The 21,039-nt window shown below is 39.3% G+C and overlaps 1 protein-coding gene across 1 annotated transcript in view; it reads right to left on the bottom strand.

Annotated features, from left to right (window-relative positions):
• Positions 1-882: 882 nt before the first annotated feature.
• Positions 883-21,039, bottom strand: part of LOC139461721 (transient receptor potential cation channel subfamily A member 1 homolog) — a 55,938-nt gene continuing 35,781 nt past the window's right edge. The window contains exons 20-32 of the mRNA XM_071243177.1: positions 20,890-21,001; positions 19,841-19,977; positions 18,981-19,147; positions 17,264-17,374; positions 16,460-16,584; positions 14,644-14,813; positions 14,118-14,250; positions 11,118-11,252; positions 10,415-10,615; positions 9,724-9,930; positions 2,735-2,803; positions 1,858-2,040; positions 883-1,299 (exon numbers count right to left, since the gene is read on the bottom strand). Coding sequence (XP_071099278.1) covers positions 1,105-1,299; positions 1,858-2,040; positions 2,735-2,803; positions 9,724-9,930; positions 10,415-10,615; positions 11,118-11,252; positions 14,118-14,250; positions 14,644-14,813; positions 16,460-16,584; positions 17,264-17,374; positions 18,981-19,147; positions 19,841-19,977; positions 20,890-21,001 — 1,945 coding nt within the window. The 3' untranslated portion in view covers positions 883-1,104. The remainder of the gene's footprint in view (positions 1,300-1,857; positions 2,041-2,734; positions 2,804-9,723; positions 9,931-10,414; positions 10,616-11,117; positions 11,253-14,117; positions 14,251-14,643; positions 14,814-16,459; positions 16,585-17,263; positions 17,375-18,980; positions 19,148-19,840; positions 19,978-20,889; positions 21,002-21,039) is intronic.

A 21,039-nucleotide genomic window follows, 5' to 3' on the forward strand; every position in this document is an offset into this window, starting at 1 on the left:
GCTACAAGAATGCAGGATGAAGTTGGCAGCTAAAAGAATGCAGGACCAAGATGGCGCTACATTAATGCAAGATCAACATGGCGGCTACAAGAATGCAGGATCAAGATGGCGGCTAAAAGAATGCAGGATCAAGTTGGCAGCTCAAAACAATACAGGACAAGGATGGCGGCTACAAGAAAGCAAGATCAAGATGGCGGCATTTCACATGATATCAAAGCTGCATCGGATACATCCGCTGATCCGTAGTAAGTGCTTCCCATGTTATTCTTGAGCAAACAGAACTGCAATGCATTAAAATGCTGATGGTGGTTTTTAGTACAAAAAATATTCACAAGTTCTTAATTAAACAGCGATTTCATTGACAGCATTGTTAATACAACTACTTTCAACATTATTCAAAATATTGTTATCGACGATTTAATTCTTCAAAATATTGTTATCGACCATTTAACTCCCATCAAAACAAAGCAAAATTTACAAGTACTTAGTCATAATGATTATCCACAGTTTCACTTAGGATGCAGCAATCACTCACTCCCGGTAAACTGCTAACGTGAGTATGGGTGTGAATATAGTTGAAAACCACAGTAAGCTAATACAAGTCAATAATGCAATTACGTGTATTGTGTTTTGATTTATCCAAGATGGCGGACGTTTGCGCACGAAAACGTGTAAAACGAACAACGGATATTACGAACTGAATTCTCTGCTCCCTTGTAGTTCGTTATATCCATGTTCTACTGTATTTTGTCATAATGATTATCCACAGTTTCACTTAGAATGCAGCAGTCACTCACTCATGGAAAACGAAACTGCTAACGTGAGTAAGGGTGTGAATATGGTTGTACACCACTGTGAGCATTATTCCATGCATAAGGCGGGGGAGGGAGGGGGGACACCAGAAATGGATTTCAAACATTGGCACGAACATTCCAGTATCAACGAGTAAATGGGTAAGTGCGGCTCTACAGTTATATCGCAGCGGGTCAGTTGTATGGAGGATCGAACCCTCGATCAGCTGAGGTTGGCACGACTGAAGGCAGCAACTCTACACAGCAAATTACGATGCCTGAGACAACGGGGACACTCAGGCCCTCCCAGTCTCTATGCGTGGTGCAAAGTGAGGCTGTTGGCCTCCTTCTCCAATTCGGCGTTATGACTGCTCTCCGCCTTCCCGGCATCCCCCTTGACCTGTAGGAACTTCTCCATCCGGCGGTTCTGAGCCAGCAGCTCCTTGTTCATCCCCAATAGCAGCTCATGCAGCTCTTCTTGACGCTTTATGAGTTCGGGGATACATTTCTGAAAAACAACATTCCGTGGATCAAAGGCTGCCTCAGATCGGAATACATTTCTAGAATACATGAGTCAGTGAATTTGAAGTCATGTGCATATGTAAAGAGTTGAGATTGTGAAAATACTTTTAAGAACAGCGTTTTATGAATTTCATCTTGTTTAAATCCACAATAAACAAGTTGACACCCACAAAACGTTCTCCTCACAAACATTAAGTTCCCATACAAAGCATTACTGATAAGATCTATGGCAGAACACGTCAACAGTTTGAGAGGACCGGAGAGATACAACATACTGACAGAATGATTCATAGGCATCTATAGTTGTGGAAAACACTGGAGCATATTGAAATACTTTAGTTCGTTCATAAGTTAACCAATGAAGGAAAGTTGTCCACCATTAACTACATATATATTTACTCTCGCCAGTATAAATTTCTTCTTCTATATAAGTAATATCTTTTATTCTCAAAAGTATATCTCAGTGTATCTTTGGAGAAGGTAGTTCATCTTATTGCTTGTGGGATCACCCTATTTGATTGGATAGTCAGTCAGGTGTACTAACCAGAATAGCATTTTCATCTGTCTCCACCTGTTGATTCCACCACCAGATGGGCAGATGTTTCAACCACTGCCAGAACCCGCGCTGTTTGACTTTATCCTTGGCCACACATTTCCTCCGCTTACGGTAACACTTCTCGCGGTGGGATTTATAGAGAACTGTCTCTACATCTAAAACCATGTCAACCTGCCAATAAATATCAACACATGCTCTTTAATAAAATGCTAAAAAAATAAAGTACGATAAAAGGACCAGGAACGCTAAAACACAGCTACTCTTAAAGATATATTTTCCTCAATATGTTTTGCGTGATTACTTTGTTTGTGAGGAATATATATTTCTCGTGATTAACGAAAAAGGGTTTGTTGTCGAAAGGTATATCGTTTCTTCCTAGTAGTGTTTGGTAATGCCATCACTCCCAATCAAATGACATCACTTCTATTCTAATGACATCTTTTCAGGTTTGGGAAATGGCCAGTGCAGACTCAGAAAGTTCAATTCCTCTAATAACAAAGTTATAACCACTTCTGGTTCATTGATTTCACTTCTTGTTGATGAAAATATGTCATATGCAATGTAGCTTAAAACAGGAAGTACCACGCACCTAGTAACGTTATTAACACGTTTCTTGGACATACAGTAAATTCTTCGCGAGGTTTTATACGACAATGACCTTGATGATGACCTTGACCCTTGACATACGATATCAATGTGTCAAAACAATTACCAATGGCTGTAAAGGACATACTTCTTAATAATGTAATACATTAACTTGTCTAGGTGTGTCAAGTTGTTATAATTAGGTGAGTATCCGGCAGTTGTTTTACCCGAGAGATCAGCATCAAAGAAGTACAACACATACTTAACTTATTTTACTCACATGCATTGACGTCCTCTTGAATGTCGCCTCTCGAGTAATGCCTTTGATGTCATCTACTGCCAGTCCAACCTGCAAACAAGTATGATAGTGTCATTCCTTGCTGTAGTTTCAATCTGCAAACAAGTATGATATTGTCATTCCTTGCTGTAGTTTCAACCTGCAAACAAGTATGATAGTGTCATTTCTTGCTGTAGTTTTAACATGCAAACAATTATGATTGTGTCATTTCTTGCTGTAGTTTTAACCTGTAAACAAGTATGATAGTGTCATTCCTTGCTCTAGTTTTAACCTGTAAACAAGTATGATATTGTCATTCCTTGCTCTAGTTTTAACCTGCAAACAAGTATGATATTGTCATTCCTTGCTGTAGTTTTAACCTGCAAACAAGTATGATATTGTCATTCCTTGCTGTAGTTTCAACCTGCAAACAAGTATGATAGTGTCATTTCTTGCTGTAGTTTTAACATGCAAACAATTATGATTGTGTCATTTCTTGCTGTAGTTTTAACCTGTAAACAAGTATGATAGTGTCATTCCTTGCTCTAGTTTTAACCTGTAAACAAGTATGATATTGTCATTCCTTGCTCTAGTTTTAACCTGCAAACAAGTATGATAGTGTCATTCCTTGCTGTAGTTTTAACCTGTAAACAAGTATGATAGTGTCATTCCTTGCTGTAGTTTTAACCTGTAAACAAGTATGATAGTGTCATTCCTTGCTGTAGTTTTAACCTGTAAACAAGTATGATATTGTCATTCCTTGCTCTAGTTTTAACCTGTAAACAAGTATGATATTGTCATTCCTTGCTGTAGTTTTAACCTGCAAACAAGTATGATAGTGTCATTCCTTGCTGTAGTTTTAATCTGCAAACAAGTATGACAGTGTCATTCCTTGCTGTAGTTTTAACCTGCAAACAAGTATGATAGTGTCATTCCTTGCTGTAGTTTCAATCTGCAAACAAGTATGATAGTGTCATTCCTTGCTGTTGTTTCAATCTGCAAACAAGTATGATAGTGTCATCCCTTGCTGTAGTTTCAATCTGCAAACAAGTATGATAGTGTCATTCCTTGCTGTAGTTTTAACCTGCAAACAAGTATGATAGTGTCATTCCTTGCTGTAGTTTCAACCTGCAATCAAATATGATATATAGTGTCATTTCTTGCTGTAGATTCAATCTGCAAACACGTATGATTGTGTCATTCCTTGCTGTAGTTTAAATCTGCAAACAGATATGATAGTGTCATTTGTTGCTGTAGTTTTAACCTGCAAACAAGTATGATAGTGTCATTCCTTGCTGTAGTTTCAACCGGCAAACAAGTACGATAGTGACATTCCTTGCTGTAGTTTTAACCTGGAAACAAGCATAATTGTGTCATTCCTTGCTGTAGTTTTAACCTGGAAACAATTATGATTGTGTCATTCCTTGCTGTTGTTTTAACCTGTGAACAAGCATGATAGTGTCATTCCTTGCTGTAGTTTCAATCTGCAAACAAGTATGATAGTGTCATTCCTTGCTGTAGTTTCAATCTGCAAACAAGTATGATAGTGTCATTCCTTGCTGTAGTTTCAATCTGCAAACAAGTATGATAGTGTCATTCCTTGCTGTAGTTTCAACCTGTGAACAAGCATGATAGTGTCATTCCTTGCTGTAGTTTTAACCTGCAAACAAGCATGATAGTGACATTCCTTGCTGTAGTTTTAACCTGGAAACAAGCATAATTGTGTCATTCCTTGCTGTAGTTTTAACCTGGAAACAATTATGATTGTGTCATTCCTTGCTGTTGTTTTAACCTGTGAACAAGCATGATAGTGTCATTCCTTGCTGTAGTTTCAATCTGCAAACAAGTATGATAGTGTCATTCCTTGCTGTAGTTTCAATCTGCAAACAAGTATGATAGTGTCATTCCTTGCTGTAGTTTCAATCTGCAAACAAGCATGATAGTGTCATTCCTTGCTGTTGTTTTAACCTGTGAACAAGCATGATAGTGTCATTCCTTGCTGTAGTTTCAATCTGCAAACAAGTATGATAGTGTCATTCCTTGCTGTAGTTTCAACCTGCAAACAAGTATGATTGTGTCATTCCTTGCTGTAGTTTTAACCTGGAAACAAGTATGATAGTGTCATTCCTTGCTGTAGTTTTAACCTGGAAACAAGTATTATTGTGTCATTCCTTGCTCTAGTTTTAACCTGTAAACAAGTATGATAGTGTCATTCCTTGCTATAGTTTTAACCTGCAAACAAGTATGATAGTGTCATTCCTTGCTGTAGTTTCAATCTGCAAACAAGTATGATAGTGTCATTCCTTGCTGTAGTTTCAATCTGCAAACAAGTATGATAGTGTCATTCCTTGCTGTAGTTTCAATCTGCAAACAAGTATGATAGTGTCATTTCTTGCTGTAGTTTCAACCTGCAAACAAGTATGATAGTGTCATTTCTTGCTGTAGTTTCAACCTGCAAACAAGTATGATAGTGTCATTCCTTGCTGTTGTTTCAATCTGCAAACAAGTATGATAGTGTCATTCCTTGCTGTAGTTTTAACCTGTGAACAAGCATGATAGTGTCATTCCTTGCTGTTGTTTCAATCTGCAAACAAGTATGATAGTGTCATTCCTTGCTGTTGTTTTAACCTGTGAACAAGCATGATAGTGTCATTCCTTGCTGTAGTTTCAATCTGCAAACAAGTATGATAGTGTCATTCCTTGCTGTTGTTTCAATCTGCAAACAAGTATGATAGTGTCATTCCTTGCTGTAGTTTCAATCTGCAAACAAGTATGATAGTGTCATTCCTTGCTGTTGTTTCAATCTGCAAACAAGTATGATAGTGTCATTCCTTGCTGTAGTTTTAACCTGGAAACAAGTATGATTGTGTCATTCCTTGCTCTAGTTTTAACCTGTAAACAAGTATGATATTGTCATTCCTTGCTGTAGTTTTAACCTGCAAACAAGTATGATAGTGTCATTCCTTGTTGTAGTTTCAACCTGCAAACAAGTATGATAGTGTCATTCCTTGCTGTATTTTTAACCTGCAAACCAGTATGATAGTGTCATTCCTTGCTGTAGTTTCAACCTGCAATCAAATATGATATATAGTGTCATTTCTTGCTGTAGATTCAATCTGCAAACACGTATGATTGTGTCATTCCTTGCTGTAGTTTCAATCTGCAAACAGATATGAAAGTGTCATTTGTTGTTGTAGTTTTAACCTGCAAACAAGTATGATAGTGTCATTCCTTGCTGTAGTTTCAACCGGCAAACAAGTATGATAGTGTCATTTCTTGCTGTAGTTTCAACCTGCAAACAAGTATGATAGTGTCATTCCTTGCTGTAGTTTTAACCTGGAAACAAGTATGATTGTGTCATTCCTTGCTCTAGTTTTAACCTGTAAACAAGTATGATATTGTCATTCCTTGCTGTAGTTTTAACCTGCAAACAAGTATGATAGTGTCATTCCTTGCTGTAGTTTTAACCTGGAAACAAGTATGATTGTGTCATTCCTTGCTCTAGTTTTAACCTGTAAACAAGTATGATATTGTCATTCCTTGCTGTAGTTTTAACCTGCAAACAAGTATGATAGTGTCATTCCTTGTTGTAGTTTCAACCTGCAAACAAGTATGATAGTGTCATTCCTTGCTGTATTTTTAACCTGCAAACCAGTATGATAGTGTCATTCCTTGCTGTAGTTTCAACCTGCAATCAAATATGATATATAGTGTCATTTCTTGCTGTAGATTCAATCTGCAAACACGTATGATTGTGTCATTCCTTGCTGTAGTTTCAATCTGCAAACAGATATGAAAGTGTCATTTGTTGTTGTAGTTTTAACCTGCAAACAAGTATGATAGTGTCATTCCTTGCTGTAGTTTCAACCGGCAAACAAGTATGATAGTGTCATTTCTTGCTGTAGTTTCAACCTGCAAACAAGTATGATAGTGTCATTCCTTGCTGTAGTTTTAACCTGGAAACAAGTATGATTGTGTCATTCCTTGCTGTAGTTTTAACCTGGAAACAAGTATGATTGTGTCATTCCTTGCTGTAGTTTTAACCTGGAAACAAGTATGATTGTGTCATTCCTTGCTGTAGTTTTAACCTGGAATCAAGTATGATTGTGTCATTCCTTGCTGTAGTTTTAACCTGCAAACAAGTATGATAGTGTCATTCCTTGCTGTAGTTTCAATCTGCAAACAAGTATGATTGTGTCATTCCTTGCTGTTGTTTTAACCTGTGAACAAGCATGATAATGTCATTCCTTGCTGTAGTTTCAATCTGCAAACAAGTATGATAGTGTCATTCCTTGCTGTTGTTTCAATCTGCAAACAAGTATGATAGTGTCATTCCTTGCTGTTGTTTTAACCTGTGAACAAGCATGATAGTGTCATTCCTTGCTGTAGTTTCAATCTGCAAACAAGTATGATAGTGTCATTCCTTGCTGTAGTTTCAATCTGCAAACAAGTATGATAGTGTCATTCCTTGCTGTAGTTTCAACCTGCAAACAAGTATGATAGTGTCATTCCTTGCTGTAGTTTTAACCTGCAAACAAGTATGATAGTGTCATTCCTTGCTGTAGTTTCAATCTGTAAACAAGTATGATAGTGTCATTCCTTGCTGTAGTTTCAATCTGCAAACAAGTATGATAGTGTCATTCCTTGCTGTAGTTTTAACCTGCAAACCAGTATGATAGTGTCATTCCTTGCTGTAGTTTCAACCTGCAATCAAATATGATATATAGTGTCATTTCTTGCTGTAGATTCAATCTGCAAACACGTATGATTGTGTCATTCCTTGCTGTAGTTTCAATCCGCAAACAGATATGATAGTGTCATTTGTTGCTGTAGTTTTAACCTGCAAACAAGTATGATAGTGTCATTCCTTGCTGTAGTTTCAACCGGCAAACAAGTATGATTGTGTCATTCCTTGCTGTTGTTTTAACCTGGAAACAATTATGATTGTGTCATTCCTTGCTGTTGTTTTAACCTGTGAACAAGCATGATAGTGTCATTCCTTGCTGTAGTTTCAATCTGCAAACAAGTATGATAGTGTCATTCCTTGCTGTTGTTTCAATCTGCAAACAAGTATGATAGTGTCATTCCTTGCTGTTGTTTTAACCTGTGAACAAGCATGATAGTGTCATTCCTTGCTGTAGTTTCAATCTGCAAACAAGTATGATAGTGTCATTCCTTGCTGTTGTTTCAATCTGCAAACAAGTATGATAGTGTCATTCCTTGCTGTAGTTTCAATCTGCAAACAAGTATGATAGTGTCATTCCTTGCTGTAGTTTCAATCTGCAAACAGATATGATAGTGTCATTCCTTGCTGTAGTTTTAACCTGCAAACAAGTATGATAATGTCATTCCTTGCTGTAGTTTCAATCTGTAAACAAGTATGATAGTGTCATTCCTTGCTGTAGTTTCAATCTGCAAACAAGTATGATAGTGTCATTCCTTGCTGTATTTTTAACCTGCAAACCAGTATGATAGTGTCATTTCTTGCTGTAGTTTCAACCTGCAATCAAATATGATATATAGTGTCATTTCTTGCTGTAGATTCAATCTGCAAACACGTATGATTGTGTCATTCCTTGCTGTAGTTTCAATCTGCAAACAGATATGATAGTGTCATTTTTTGCTGTAGTTTTAACCTGCAAACAAGTATGATAGTGTCATTCCTTGCTGTAGTTTCAACCGGCAAACAAGTATGATAGTGTCATTTCTTGCTGTAGTTTCAACCTGCAAACAAGTATGATTGTGTCATTCCTTGCTGTAGTTTTAACCTGGAAACAAGTATGATTGTGTCATTCCTTGCTGTAGTTTTAACCTGGAAACAAGTATGATTGTGTCATTCCTTGCTGTTGTTTCAATCTGCAAACAAGTATGATAGTGTCATTCCTTGCTGTAGTTTTAACCTGGAAACAAGTATGATAGTGTCATTCCTTGCTGTAGTTTTAACCTGCAAACAAGTATGATAGTGTCATTCCTTGCTGTAGTTTCAATCTGCAAACAAGTATAATAGTGTCATTCCTTGCTGTAGTTTAAAATACAAACACATATTCGGCTATGTCATCCAGACCAACTGTTGATGTGAGTAGGGCAATGAGATGCTGACCAAGAGTGCGTGAGTGAGTGATTGAATTGGGTTTAACGCCCCTATTAACAGTATTCCAGTTATATCACGATGTATCAGCTTAATGTGGTAGGGAAGCCCGAAGTGATGAAGGTCTCAGATGTTTACCACGGGTATTACTAACCAAGAGGTTCATCAGTCCTATACAGGCCAATAAGATGAAGGTGGAGAACATGACACGAGCAACGGTATTACTAACCAAGAGGTTCATCAGTACTATACAGGCCAGTAGGATGAAGGTGGAGAACATGACAAGAGCAACGGTATTACTAACCAAGAGGTTCATCAGTACTATACAGGCCAGTAGGATGAAGGTGGAGAACATGACATGAGCACCGGTATTACTAACCAAGAGGTTCATCAGTACTATACAGGCCAGTAGGATGAAGGTGGAGAACATGACACGAGCAACGGTATTACTAGCCAAGAGGTTCATCAGTACTATACAGGCCAGTAGGATGAAGGTGGAGAACATGACAAGAGCAGCGGTATTACTAACCAAGAGGTTCATCAGTACTATACAGGCCAGTAGGATGAAGGTGGAGAACATGACACGAGCACCGGTATTTCTAACCAAGAGGTTCATCAGTACTATACAGGCCAGTAGGATGAAGGTGGAGAACATGACACGAGCACCGGTATTACTAGCCAAGAGGTTCATCAGTACTATACAGGCCAGTAGGATGAAGGTGGAGAACATGACAAGAGCAGCGGTATTACTAACCAAGAGGTTCATCAGTACTATACAGGCCAGTAGGATGAAGGTGGAGAACATGACAAGAGCAGCGGTATTACTAACCAAGAGGTTCATCAGTACTATACAGGCCAGTAGGATGAAGGTGGAGAACATGACAAGAGCAGCGGTATTACTAACCAAGAGGTTCATCAGTACTATACAGGCCAGTAGGATGAAGGTGGAGAACATGACAGATGTTGCTGTCGGGTAGATAAGGTTGTTGTCCTTCCCATATGCATCGCCAGTAGCGTTGACACCAGCATTGAATATGTCATTATAGTCTATTTCCCCGATGAACATTACCGATGTTCGGAGGATGGAGTTGGCAACGTCCCGAAATGGAATCTGTAACAAATACAAATATTGCGAAACCCACTGTATATCGACATTTGTCAAAACGGATTACTGCAAATTGTACTATAGATTATGTACACACAATCAATGACTTAACTAGGCGTTACACTAAAAGCGAGGTTACTTCACAGCAAGAAGTGAGCTCACATGACATGCAGTTTGAAGACCAGCTACACATTGACTGACACAATGTGTCACAGCAAGGGGGGCGGTTGGGGGCAGAAGAACAGAAACACATATTGGCACTACCGATTACTGGTTGCAATCAGGAGTAAATAATAAATAAGTGGCGCATGTCACAGGTGGGACGCCCAGTACCATCACTATTTGATAGTGATTCCGAAACATATGCTTATCATATAGTCGGAATTATACAGTAGTGTGACTAAGGAAATTCACTTTGTTCTGATGGGAAAGTGTTTACCCATTTCTGAAATTATACATGTGTACCTGGTCTGAGAGAATAGGTAAGTACCTGGTTTTGCAACAGTGTATGGAAACCGAGCGCAAATGCTCCTAGCAGGCAGAAGAAGACCACAAACACCTTGAGAAACGTCCAACAGACGAGCTGGAACATGATGACATACAAGCCTAGGGACGTGAAGGCCTTGAGGTATAGCACCAGGTCAATCCAGGAGAAGAAGAGAGCGAAAGCGCCCAGAGACCACTGCCATTCCTGGAATTAATGTGTAATGTACAGGTTTGTGTGTCTCCCACCCATCTCGAAGGAAAGAGCTCTTGTGGGAATGAAGGACAAAATTAGCATTGCTGTTCCGGAACATTCAACAATAACACAATGAGGGGAATACCTGCTCTGACATCACATGAACAACGATGAAGGGAGTTTACATGAGGTGTGTAATTGAAATAAAAAATATAGGCTACAGGTATCTCTCTGAAACCTCTTTAAGCGTAGCAGTAATGAAAATAGATATAGGCTACACATATCTCTCTGAAACCGTTTCGTGCGTAGCGGTAATTAAAATAGATATAGGCTACACGTACCAATCTGAAACCTCTTTGTGCGTAGCAGTAATGAAAATAGATATAGGCTACACTTACCTCTCTGAAACCTCTTTGTGCGTAGCAGTAATGAAAATAGATATAGGCTACACATACCTCTCTGAAACCGTTTCGTGCGTAACAGTAAGTGAAATATATATACAGGCTGCACATACCTCTCTGAATCCGGTATATGCGTAGCAAAGGTTGAAATCGAGAAGGAAAAGGAAGGAAAGGATGAAGACAACCCACTCAACATAATTCTCCAGGCTGGTGAAGTAGGCGGATCTTGAGGTGTAAATCTGTAGGATCTGTAGTTGCAAAACAACCCGTTATGATCAATCGATGAATCTCTAACACAATACTGTTAATGTGAAAGTATCCCTGTTAAACTAACAACAATACTGTCATTGTGAAAGTATCTCTGTTAAACTAACAACAATACTGTGAATGTGAAAGTATATCTGATAAACTAAGAAAACTGTCAATGTGAAAGCTTCTCTGTTAAACTAACAACAATACTGTCAATGTGAAAGTATCAAGTTTGAGATGAATCCACTAAATAGTTTAAGAGAAATCGCGAGGACAAAGTTTTCGGACACGGACAGACGGACGGACGGACGGACGGAACCTTGGTATAACTATTTACCCCCGACATTTTGTTGGCGGTATAATAGCAACAATACTGTCAATGTGAAAGTATCTCTGTTAAACTAACAACAATGCTGTCAACGTGAAAGTATCTCTGTTGAACGAACAATAATACTGTCAATGTGAAAGTATCTGTGTTAAACTAACAACAATACTGTCAATATGAAAGTGTCTCTGTTAAACTAATAACAATACTGTCAATGTGAAAGTGTATCTGTTAAACTAATAACAATACTGTCAATATGAAAGTATCTCTGTTAAGCTAACAACAATACTGTCAATGTAAAAGTGTCTCTGTTAAACTTACAACAATACTGTCAATGTGAAAGTATCTCTGTTAAGCTAACAACAATACTGTCAATGTGAAAGTATCTCTGTTAAACTAACAACAATACTGTCAATATGAAAGTGTCTCTGTTAAGCTAAAAATACTGTCAATGTAAAAGTGTCTCTGTTAAACTTACAACAATACTGGCAATGTGAAAGTATCTCTGTTAAGCTAACAACAATACTGTCAATGTGAAAGTGTCTCTGTTAAACTAAGATCAAAATTGTAAATGCGAAAGTTTCTCTGTTAAACTGACAACAATGCTGTCAATGTGAAAGTGTCTCTGATAAACTAAGAATACTGTCAATGTGAAAGTGTCTCTGTTAAACTAACAACAATACTGCCAGTGTGAAAGTGTCTCTGTTAAAACAAGTGCAAAAGTGAGCGTGGCTCACTAATATCCCCGACCCGCCTAGTGTGTCAGTAGTTACAAATTAAATAGCTGGGATAGGGTTAGGGTTTGAAAAATTTATAAAAAAATGGAAAATTAATAAAAACATTTTTTTTCTTTTCACTGCACCCCTCCATATGACACGGATTATATGTACTAAGTTTGAGATGAATCCACTAAATAGTTTAAGAGAAATCGCGAGGACAAAGTTTTCGGACACGGACAGACGGACGGACGGACGGAACCTTGGTATAACTATTTACCCCCGACATTTTGTTGGCGGTATAATAGCAACAATACTGTCAATGTGAAAGTATCTCTGTTAAACTAACAACAATGCTGTCAACGTGAAAGTAACTATCTCTGTTGAACGAACAATAATACTGTCAGTGTGAAAATATCTCTGTTAAACTAACAACAATACTGTCACTGTCAAAGTATCTCTGTTAAACTAACAACAATACTGTCAATGTGAAAGTATCTGTGTTAAACTAACAACAATACTGTCAATATGAAAGTGTCTCTGTTAAACTAGTAACAATACTGTCAACGTGAAAGTGTATCTGTTAAACTAATAACAATACTGTCAATATGAAAGTATCTCTGTTAAGCTAACAACAATACTGTCAATGTAAAAGTGTCTCTGTTAATCTTACAACAATACTGTCAATGTGAAAGTATCTCTGTTAAGCTAACAACAATACTGTCAATGTGAAAGTATATCTGTTAAACTAACAGCAATACTGTCAATATGAAAGTGTCTCTATTAAGCTAACAATACTGTCAATGTAAAAGTGTCTCTGTTAAACTTACAACAATACTGGCAATGTGAAAGTATCTCTGTTAAGCTAACAACAATACTGTCAATGTGAAAGTATCTCTGTTAAACTAACAACAATACTGTCAATGAGAAAGTGTATCTGTTAAACTAATAACAATACTGTCAATATGGGGGTATCTCTGTTAAGCTAACAACAATACTGTCAATGTGAAAGTGTCTCTGTTAAACTAAGATCAAAATTGTAAATGCGAAAGTATCACTGTTAAACTGACAACAATGCTGTCAATGTGAAAGTATCTCAGATAAACTAAGAATACTGTCAATGTGAAAGTATCTCTGTTAAACTAACAACAATACTGCCAGTGTGAAAGTATCTGTTAAACTAACAGCAATACTGCCAATGTGAAAGTATCTCTGTCAAACTAACAACAATACTGTTAATGTGAAGGTAGCTATTCTGAACTTACAATACTGTAGACGATGGGGCAAGGGGTTGAAGCGTTCGAAAGTCATTCCTATGCCTCCGCTATGATTCCCAACACGGGTATAGTGACGTTATTAATGGATGTGACTGATAAGCTAACAATTGTTTGTTAAAACAATCATAGTACCAACTCTAAACGAAACACTGTCTTGTTGGTAGCTTTGTATTGGTAATGGATTAAAAACAATACAGAGGAACATAGTAAACATTATGTCTATTGTAAAAATTTTGGGATAACACTTTCTTTGTAAAGTACATATTCTTGAGCTTTTTGGGTTGAGTCCCGTCAGGGATTCGTACCCACACTGACAGAGTGAGGCACCTTATCGCCAGCACACGAAGTCTCAACCAAAAGGTACAAGAATCTGTACTTTACAAAGGAAGTATTATCCCAAATATAACATTTGTTACATTTGACCACTTTCGAAATGGCATTGTGTGTTCATTATGTCTCGTGTTATAGTGCGCTACGAAGAGTATGATACAGTGGCACTGCTGATTGTCTTGTACAATGTCGAGTGGTATTGCACGTGGAGCTTACTTCAAAGATAACGCCGATCAACATCAGGGCGTACATGATGCCCTTCTCTATAACCAGCCAGTCGCTGAGGTCTGTCTGGTCGATTACCGATCTACACGAGTCGCTTCGTACACTCTCAATCTCATAGGAAGGACTGCAAGGGAAAGGCAGTGAGTACGTCAGTGAAAGCAGATGTCACAATACTCATGACAGATCGAACAGATGGACTCAAACACTAGCGCTTGAATTTATTGTACACTTAAAATACAACTTACTCCAAATATTTTAAAATATGTGCGTGTAGCATTTATGATGTCATTATATACATTATCCTTCCACGCATGTAAGTTTCAGTTGTATCAATGTGAGGTTTTTAAGATTTAAGAGAGGCATCCCAACTGATGGTCTTAAAACCACTTATATATATGTACTAGCAAATGTGTGTCTTTCATGTAAGATTTCATCCGCAATGTCTGAAAGTCAAGGTCACAAAACCGGCGAAAACACTCTATGTCAGTTTTAGTCAATGAAGTAGACAGTGCCTTACTATGCATGCGGTGGCTTGCTCATCAGGACGACTCTCGAGAGAAGGATGAGGAAGAAGGTGTGAAAGAGAGCCGTCGCCAGATAGTAGTACAACCCGAACTGCCACCACATCGTCGTGATCAGATTCCTCACCACCGGATGTTGCAGCAGCTCGTCTCGGCCATATTTCACCTGCGAAAATTGAGTACAGGAGGGCTGCTTGTAGGGGCCCATATACCAATGTCAGTGTCAGGTGTGGCAGATAATTATGTAGCGTCCCGCCATGACACACAATAATGCCTCTCCCGTCTCATGTAACATTCTGCCATGACAGACAATTATACCTCTCCTGCCTCATGTAACATTCTGTCATGACACACAATAATGCCTCTCCTGTCTCATGTAACATTCTGCCATGACAGACAATTATACCTCTCCTGTCTCATGTAATATTCTGCCATGAGAGAAAATTATACCTCTCCTGTCTCATGTAACATTCTGTCATGACACACAATAATGCCTCTCCTGTCTCATGTAACATTCTGCCATGACAGACAATAATACCTCTCCTGCCTCACGTAACATTCTGCCATGACACACAAAAATGCCTCTCCTGTCTCATGTAACATTCTGTCATGACAGACAATAATGCCTCTCCTGCCTCACGTAACATTCTGCCATGACACACAATAATGCCTCTCCTGTCTCATGTAACATTCTGCCATGACAGACAATAATACCTCTCCTGCCTCACGTAACATTCTGCCATGACACACAATAATGCCTCTCCTGTCTCATGTAACATTCTGCCATGACAGACAATTATACCTCTCCTGTCTCATGTAACATTCTGCCATGACAGACAATTATACCTCTCCTGTCTCATGTAACATTCTGCCATGAGAGAAAATTATACCTCTCCTGTCTCATGTAACATTCTGCCATGAGAGAAAGTTATACCTCTCCTGTCTCATGTAACATTCTGTCATGACACACAATAATGCCTCTCCTGTCTCATGTAACATTCTGTCATGACACACAATAATGCCTCTCCTGTCTCATGTAACATTCTGTCATGACAGACAATAATGCCTCTCCTGTCTCATGTAACATTCTGTCATGACACACAATAATGCCTCTCCTGTCTCATGTAACATTCTGTCGTGACACACAATAATGCCTCTCCTGTCTCATGTAACATTCTGTCATGAGAGACAATAATGCCTCTCCTGCCTCATGTAACATTCTGCCATGACAGACAATTATGCCTCTCCTGTCTCATGTAACATTCTGCCATGACTGACAATTATTATTCTCCTATCTCATGTAATATTCTGCTTCCATTAGAATGTCACCTCTCCTCCATTGTGTAACATCATGCCATGACAGACAATTATACCTCTCCTGTCTCATGTAACATTCTGCCATGACAATTATACCTCTCCTCCCTTATGTAACATCATGCCATGACAGAAAATTATACCTCTCCTGTCTCATGTAACATTCTGCCATGGCAGACAATTATACCTCTCCTGTAACATTCTGTCATGGCAGACAATAATGCCTCTCCTGTCTCATGTAACATTCTGCCATGGCAGACAATTATACCTCTGTCTCATGTAACATTCTGCCATGACAGAAAATTATACCTCTCCTCCCCTTTGTAACATCCTCATGTTGTAACAGAGAAGAACTCCATAGTACACCAGCACATCCCGTCTCCTGTGTGCATATTCAGCTACTGGACATGAGTAGGGTTGGCACTCTTATAGTGATGGTGCAAAGAGTGGTGTGTACGACCAACTCTAGGACAATATAACATAAAACTAAGGCATTACCATGATCTTCAGGGGGTGGTTCTTCTTGATGGTGCGAGTTTTCTTTGTATAAGGGGTCAGATCTTTGTTTTCTTTCTTTTTTTGTTTTTCCTTGGACATTTTGCCATCGCTGTTTTTTGGATTATCTGAATCAAAAACCAGTACGTATAGAATGTCAACCCTCGGGATAGCGTTCAGTTTGTCAATATAATACACATTATATAATCAAAAGATTGACAATGTGATTGACAATGACATATATTATAGCTCATTTATCTGCATCTCTTGGCATGTACATTTTTAAAAGTAATTAAATGTTCCAGAATGTACATTTGTACCACAGGAAATTCATTCCTGCATGATATTTCGATTCTTGGACAGTAGATCATTTTGGTTTAAATTCCAAGTTTATACAGTTATCAGATATAATTCATTTGTCATCACTGAGACATAAGCCAAGAAATAATCACAGGGAAATTAGACCCAAATTCTGTTTAAAAGTTCAGTGTATGTATATTTGCAAGTTGTGCTCGTTGAAAGCGTGACGTCTAATCGTGTTGGCAGAGGACAATGGACACATGTGCTGTGTGTGTGAACATTGTGTGGTGGTCATTCCTAATATTTGGCTTCTTTCTTCATTTCACCATAATGAAATGAGTTTAGTTTACAAAGACTTTCTGAATGTTACAATGCACCAGCATCGCACAACTTTGGAGTGATTGTATTTGCATGGTACTGAGACATTTATTTGGCTTCCATAGCTACATAGAAAAACTGGAAATGGGATAATTAAGAGAGTGGTGGTTGTTTGGCAAAACGGAATACCTGTAGAAATCCAGGACTCGTACAGATCATCAATAAACTGATAGTCATACAGGGGCTGCTTGGACGTCGATGTGGAGTCGATACATTTGTCCAGAACCTCATAGGCAACATCTACAAACACAAATAATGAGAGACGACGTCATTCTACATCTTGCACGTTGTAATAGCTAGACGGTCACTAGAGCACAGACAAATACCTAACCATACAACTCCTCCAATGAATCCCGGGACTAGGGGGAGATAATCCCAGAACAGTCACTGTGCACGCATCTGTCTCGGAAGCCTCGAAACAAGCATAAGATAATTATTTATCATGGGATCACCACGACAAACATTATATATCTCTCAAAGAATATGTGCACCTCTGTTTCTGAATCCTAACGATGAGAATTTTAACATAATATTTTTGCTCCAAGATTCTGACTGGTCAATCAGAGGCTATTAATTCACAATAAACTCCTCTGATTGAAACAGCTGGTTTGACGGTCGCCTCACCGCGGAAGCTAGTATTCACAGAATAGTGCCTTTATTCAGTCATTGTCGGTAGGTATATTTAAATAATTATATATAATACAGGTTACAAAACGCAAAGTTGCGGTTACTACAATATTCAAAGGATGTGTGGCAATATGTTTCGTACAGAAAACACAATAGAAATCTACAAAGAGAATGTATTTTAAGTTTTGGGGGCTACAGAGAGCTTAGAATTTGGCGTTTTTCTATATACGACCGTGACGTCATATCTTTTGCGTCACAATGAGCGATATGACATCATAATGGTGACCCGCGCTGTAGAACGAAAACTTTGCAAAGCTTGCTCCGTTTTCTTAGGGATGCCTACCTCATATATGTAAGCTTACCAAGTTGTCGTGCTTATATGCTTTCAATGCCTGTCATATGTTCGAGTAAAAAATTACGGTGTAAACACACTGTTTGACAGCGCCATATTTTGTTTAAAGCTGTTGTCGGTGATTCCGTAATTCAGATCGACAGCCCACTCAAAACACTGGACTCAACCAATGCTGCTTCAATGCTGCTAACACCAACGAGTTCGCGTTTTATTCATGGTAGTCATGGTAGAATGGCGATAAACATACTCTGCTGCGCGTTCGGTTCCAAATTCAATTTAACGCGGTTAAATATACAGGTAACCCAGCTCTACATTGAAAACACATTTTTTATCTCCTTAATATATCCCGGAACTCCACGACAAACAGGGTGGCCCAGTCGTCTAAGGCGCCGCGATTCGCAGTGCAGCGATGCGTCCCTTGGGCACGCCAGAAACCTATGATTGTGGGTTCGAATCCCGGTTCGCCCCGATTATGTTTGTAGGTTTGTCAGCACCATACCCGTGCTCGTGGGTTTCACCGAAGTGGTAAACTTCTGAGACCTGCATCACTCCGGGCTTTCCTCCCACATTTAGCTGACACGCCGCGATATAACTGTAATACTGTTAAAAGCGGCGTTAATCCAAACTCACTCAATCGCTGACTCCACGACAAACATTCCTTTTTATTCATTTTTTTCCGGTTTTGTCGAACCTCGGATAGCTCAAAGTATTTACGTTAGTCCCCTTACTTCGACATAAAGGTGTTTGACTATGTTCAACGTTGTCAAGAGTACAATGTTCTTTTTCGTCGACGTACTCCGACCTAGGTTATGTGGTCAGGATTCGCAAATCATGTGAGTGTATGCATCAAAATATGCAATCAGATACCTGGCATTTTTTTTATGAGTCGACGCATGGGTGTGTCAACTCTGTTCTTGGACTTTTTAACACACGCGCAAGACAACTCGCAGGTGCAGCTACTCTTTGATGCTTTAACGCTGTTTTTAAGAGCATCTTTCCATTGGGTGGACCGGATGATGTGGCGAGCGACGTCTCTAGAAACATAAACATAATTTTAACACCAACAAGCACGGAAGACTCAAATATCTTACCACAGAAGCTGCCATAGCCCTGTTCCACAACATTTTATCAAGAAACTGTCGGAAACTGAACGGTTTTCATTATTGCGCCAGAAACAAAAGTGACCTATGGAAGGACGGCGCGACAAAATCCATGATTCATATATCCCCCTCACCCTTTGTGGCGGGGCATAATGATGCAGATTAACAGGATTAAACAGGATTAATATAGATTATTACATGAGTGTGTGTTACTAATTTTGCAACACTAATGTCAGAATTGACGGAATAAATACATGGCTCCTGACACGAATGTCATAATCTCTCTATTATCAACACTTCATGATATCACTGTAGTGTCGCGATATTATCTTCTGTATTTCAAATCGTATCCTGAAGCTGAGATGGTTAACATTAGGTCAACAATGATACTATTTGGCGTCATTTACATTGTGACGTCATTAAACATGACGTCAACAGGGGTTTCTACATCACAATGCTATAGAGGACGTGAATTTATGTCCTCCTAATGGATTCGTCGTAACTACCTTACTTGAACAAGATGGATAATACAAAGGTGTGTGTGTGAGGTTGTATTTTGAGCGCTTCTCGATCCCGTGTCCTTAATCTTTTTAACGATAACGCCCACGTTGGATGCATTCAGTTTACCTGTGTTTATTGTCCACAGCAAGGTCAAGGCAATTCAGTCCACTTTCGTCCTTAACATTGACGTCGCCATCGTTCTCTAACAGCAGTTTGACCACTCGAAGGTGTCCATTTTTGCACGCCAAGTTCAGAGGGCTGGTCTGTCAACAAAACAAATTACCGTCACTAGACGTCAGCATTGGGTATTACTGCAGCCCGTGGGGAGTACGGGTTAGATCAGTGAGTCGGGTGGTCGGGTGGTCGGGTGGTCAGGTGGTCAGGCATTGTGGCTTGGTTGGTGGCGTGCCATCGTACCCGAAAGCGTGGTTCGTTTTTTATAATACCAATCACTGGATTGTCTGGTCCAGACTCGATAATTTACAGGCCCACGTAAAAGATCAGGATTATTGCCGAGTGCGGCGTTATACAAAAAAATCACACATAGTACACAGTATACCACACAGGGACAGTCTCCGTGGTGTAGATGATAGAGCGTCTGTCTGGAGAGCGGGAGGTCGGTGGTTCGATCCCCGTCCGTGTCATGGGCTGCGACATTAAGGGTCTAAATCTCGGCTCGGAGTATACTGTGTCTGAGGCATGGTATCTTAGTGGGCTGGCTGTGTAAAACCGGCATTCGTGCCCCGTCCAGTGAGTCGAGGTGAAATGAGGTTTAAATCGTGTTCAACATTACACATAGATATAGTGCCAGCCTAGTGAGATTCCATACCGCAGGTTAACATGAATATCCCATTCAGACACAGTAAACCGACTCCGAGCCGACCAGTCCTTGTTTTATCCCCTTAATGCCGCGTCATAATGTATGACGCGGTATCTCTTGATCTTGGTATGACCCGGCCGGAGATCAAACCCCCGACATTACACTCTTTGAGCAGACGCTCTATCATCAGACAACGGTCCCATTAATGTCTGCTACTGGGGATCAGATGTCTGACCTGGCTGTTTGCGTGTCATCGTACTTAGCCAACGTGGATAGTGGATAGATTATTTACAGACCGTCGGGAAATGGCTGGAGTGTCACTGACTATCAAGTGACACAACACTGATTGACTCACTGTATGCTGTAGATCTTCCTTGGCGTGGGAGTCGAACCGGATCAATATGTTACAGGTCTCTTCACACCCGCTTGAGGCGGCCAAGTCCAATACATTGTGGCCTGGTGCATTCCTGAAAACATTCAAACCTTCCTGTGATAACGAATAAAA

The sequence above is a fragment of the Haliotis cracherodii genome, unplaced genomic scaffold (assembly GCF_022045235.1).
Source record: "Haliotis cracherodii isolate W230 unplaced genomic scaffold, xgHalCrac1.p SCAF_15, whole genome shotgun sequence".
Classification (NCBI taxonomy): domain Eukaryota; kingdom Metazoa; phylum Mollusca; class Gastropoda; order Lepetellida; family Haliotidae; genus Haliotis; species Haliotis cracherodii.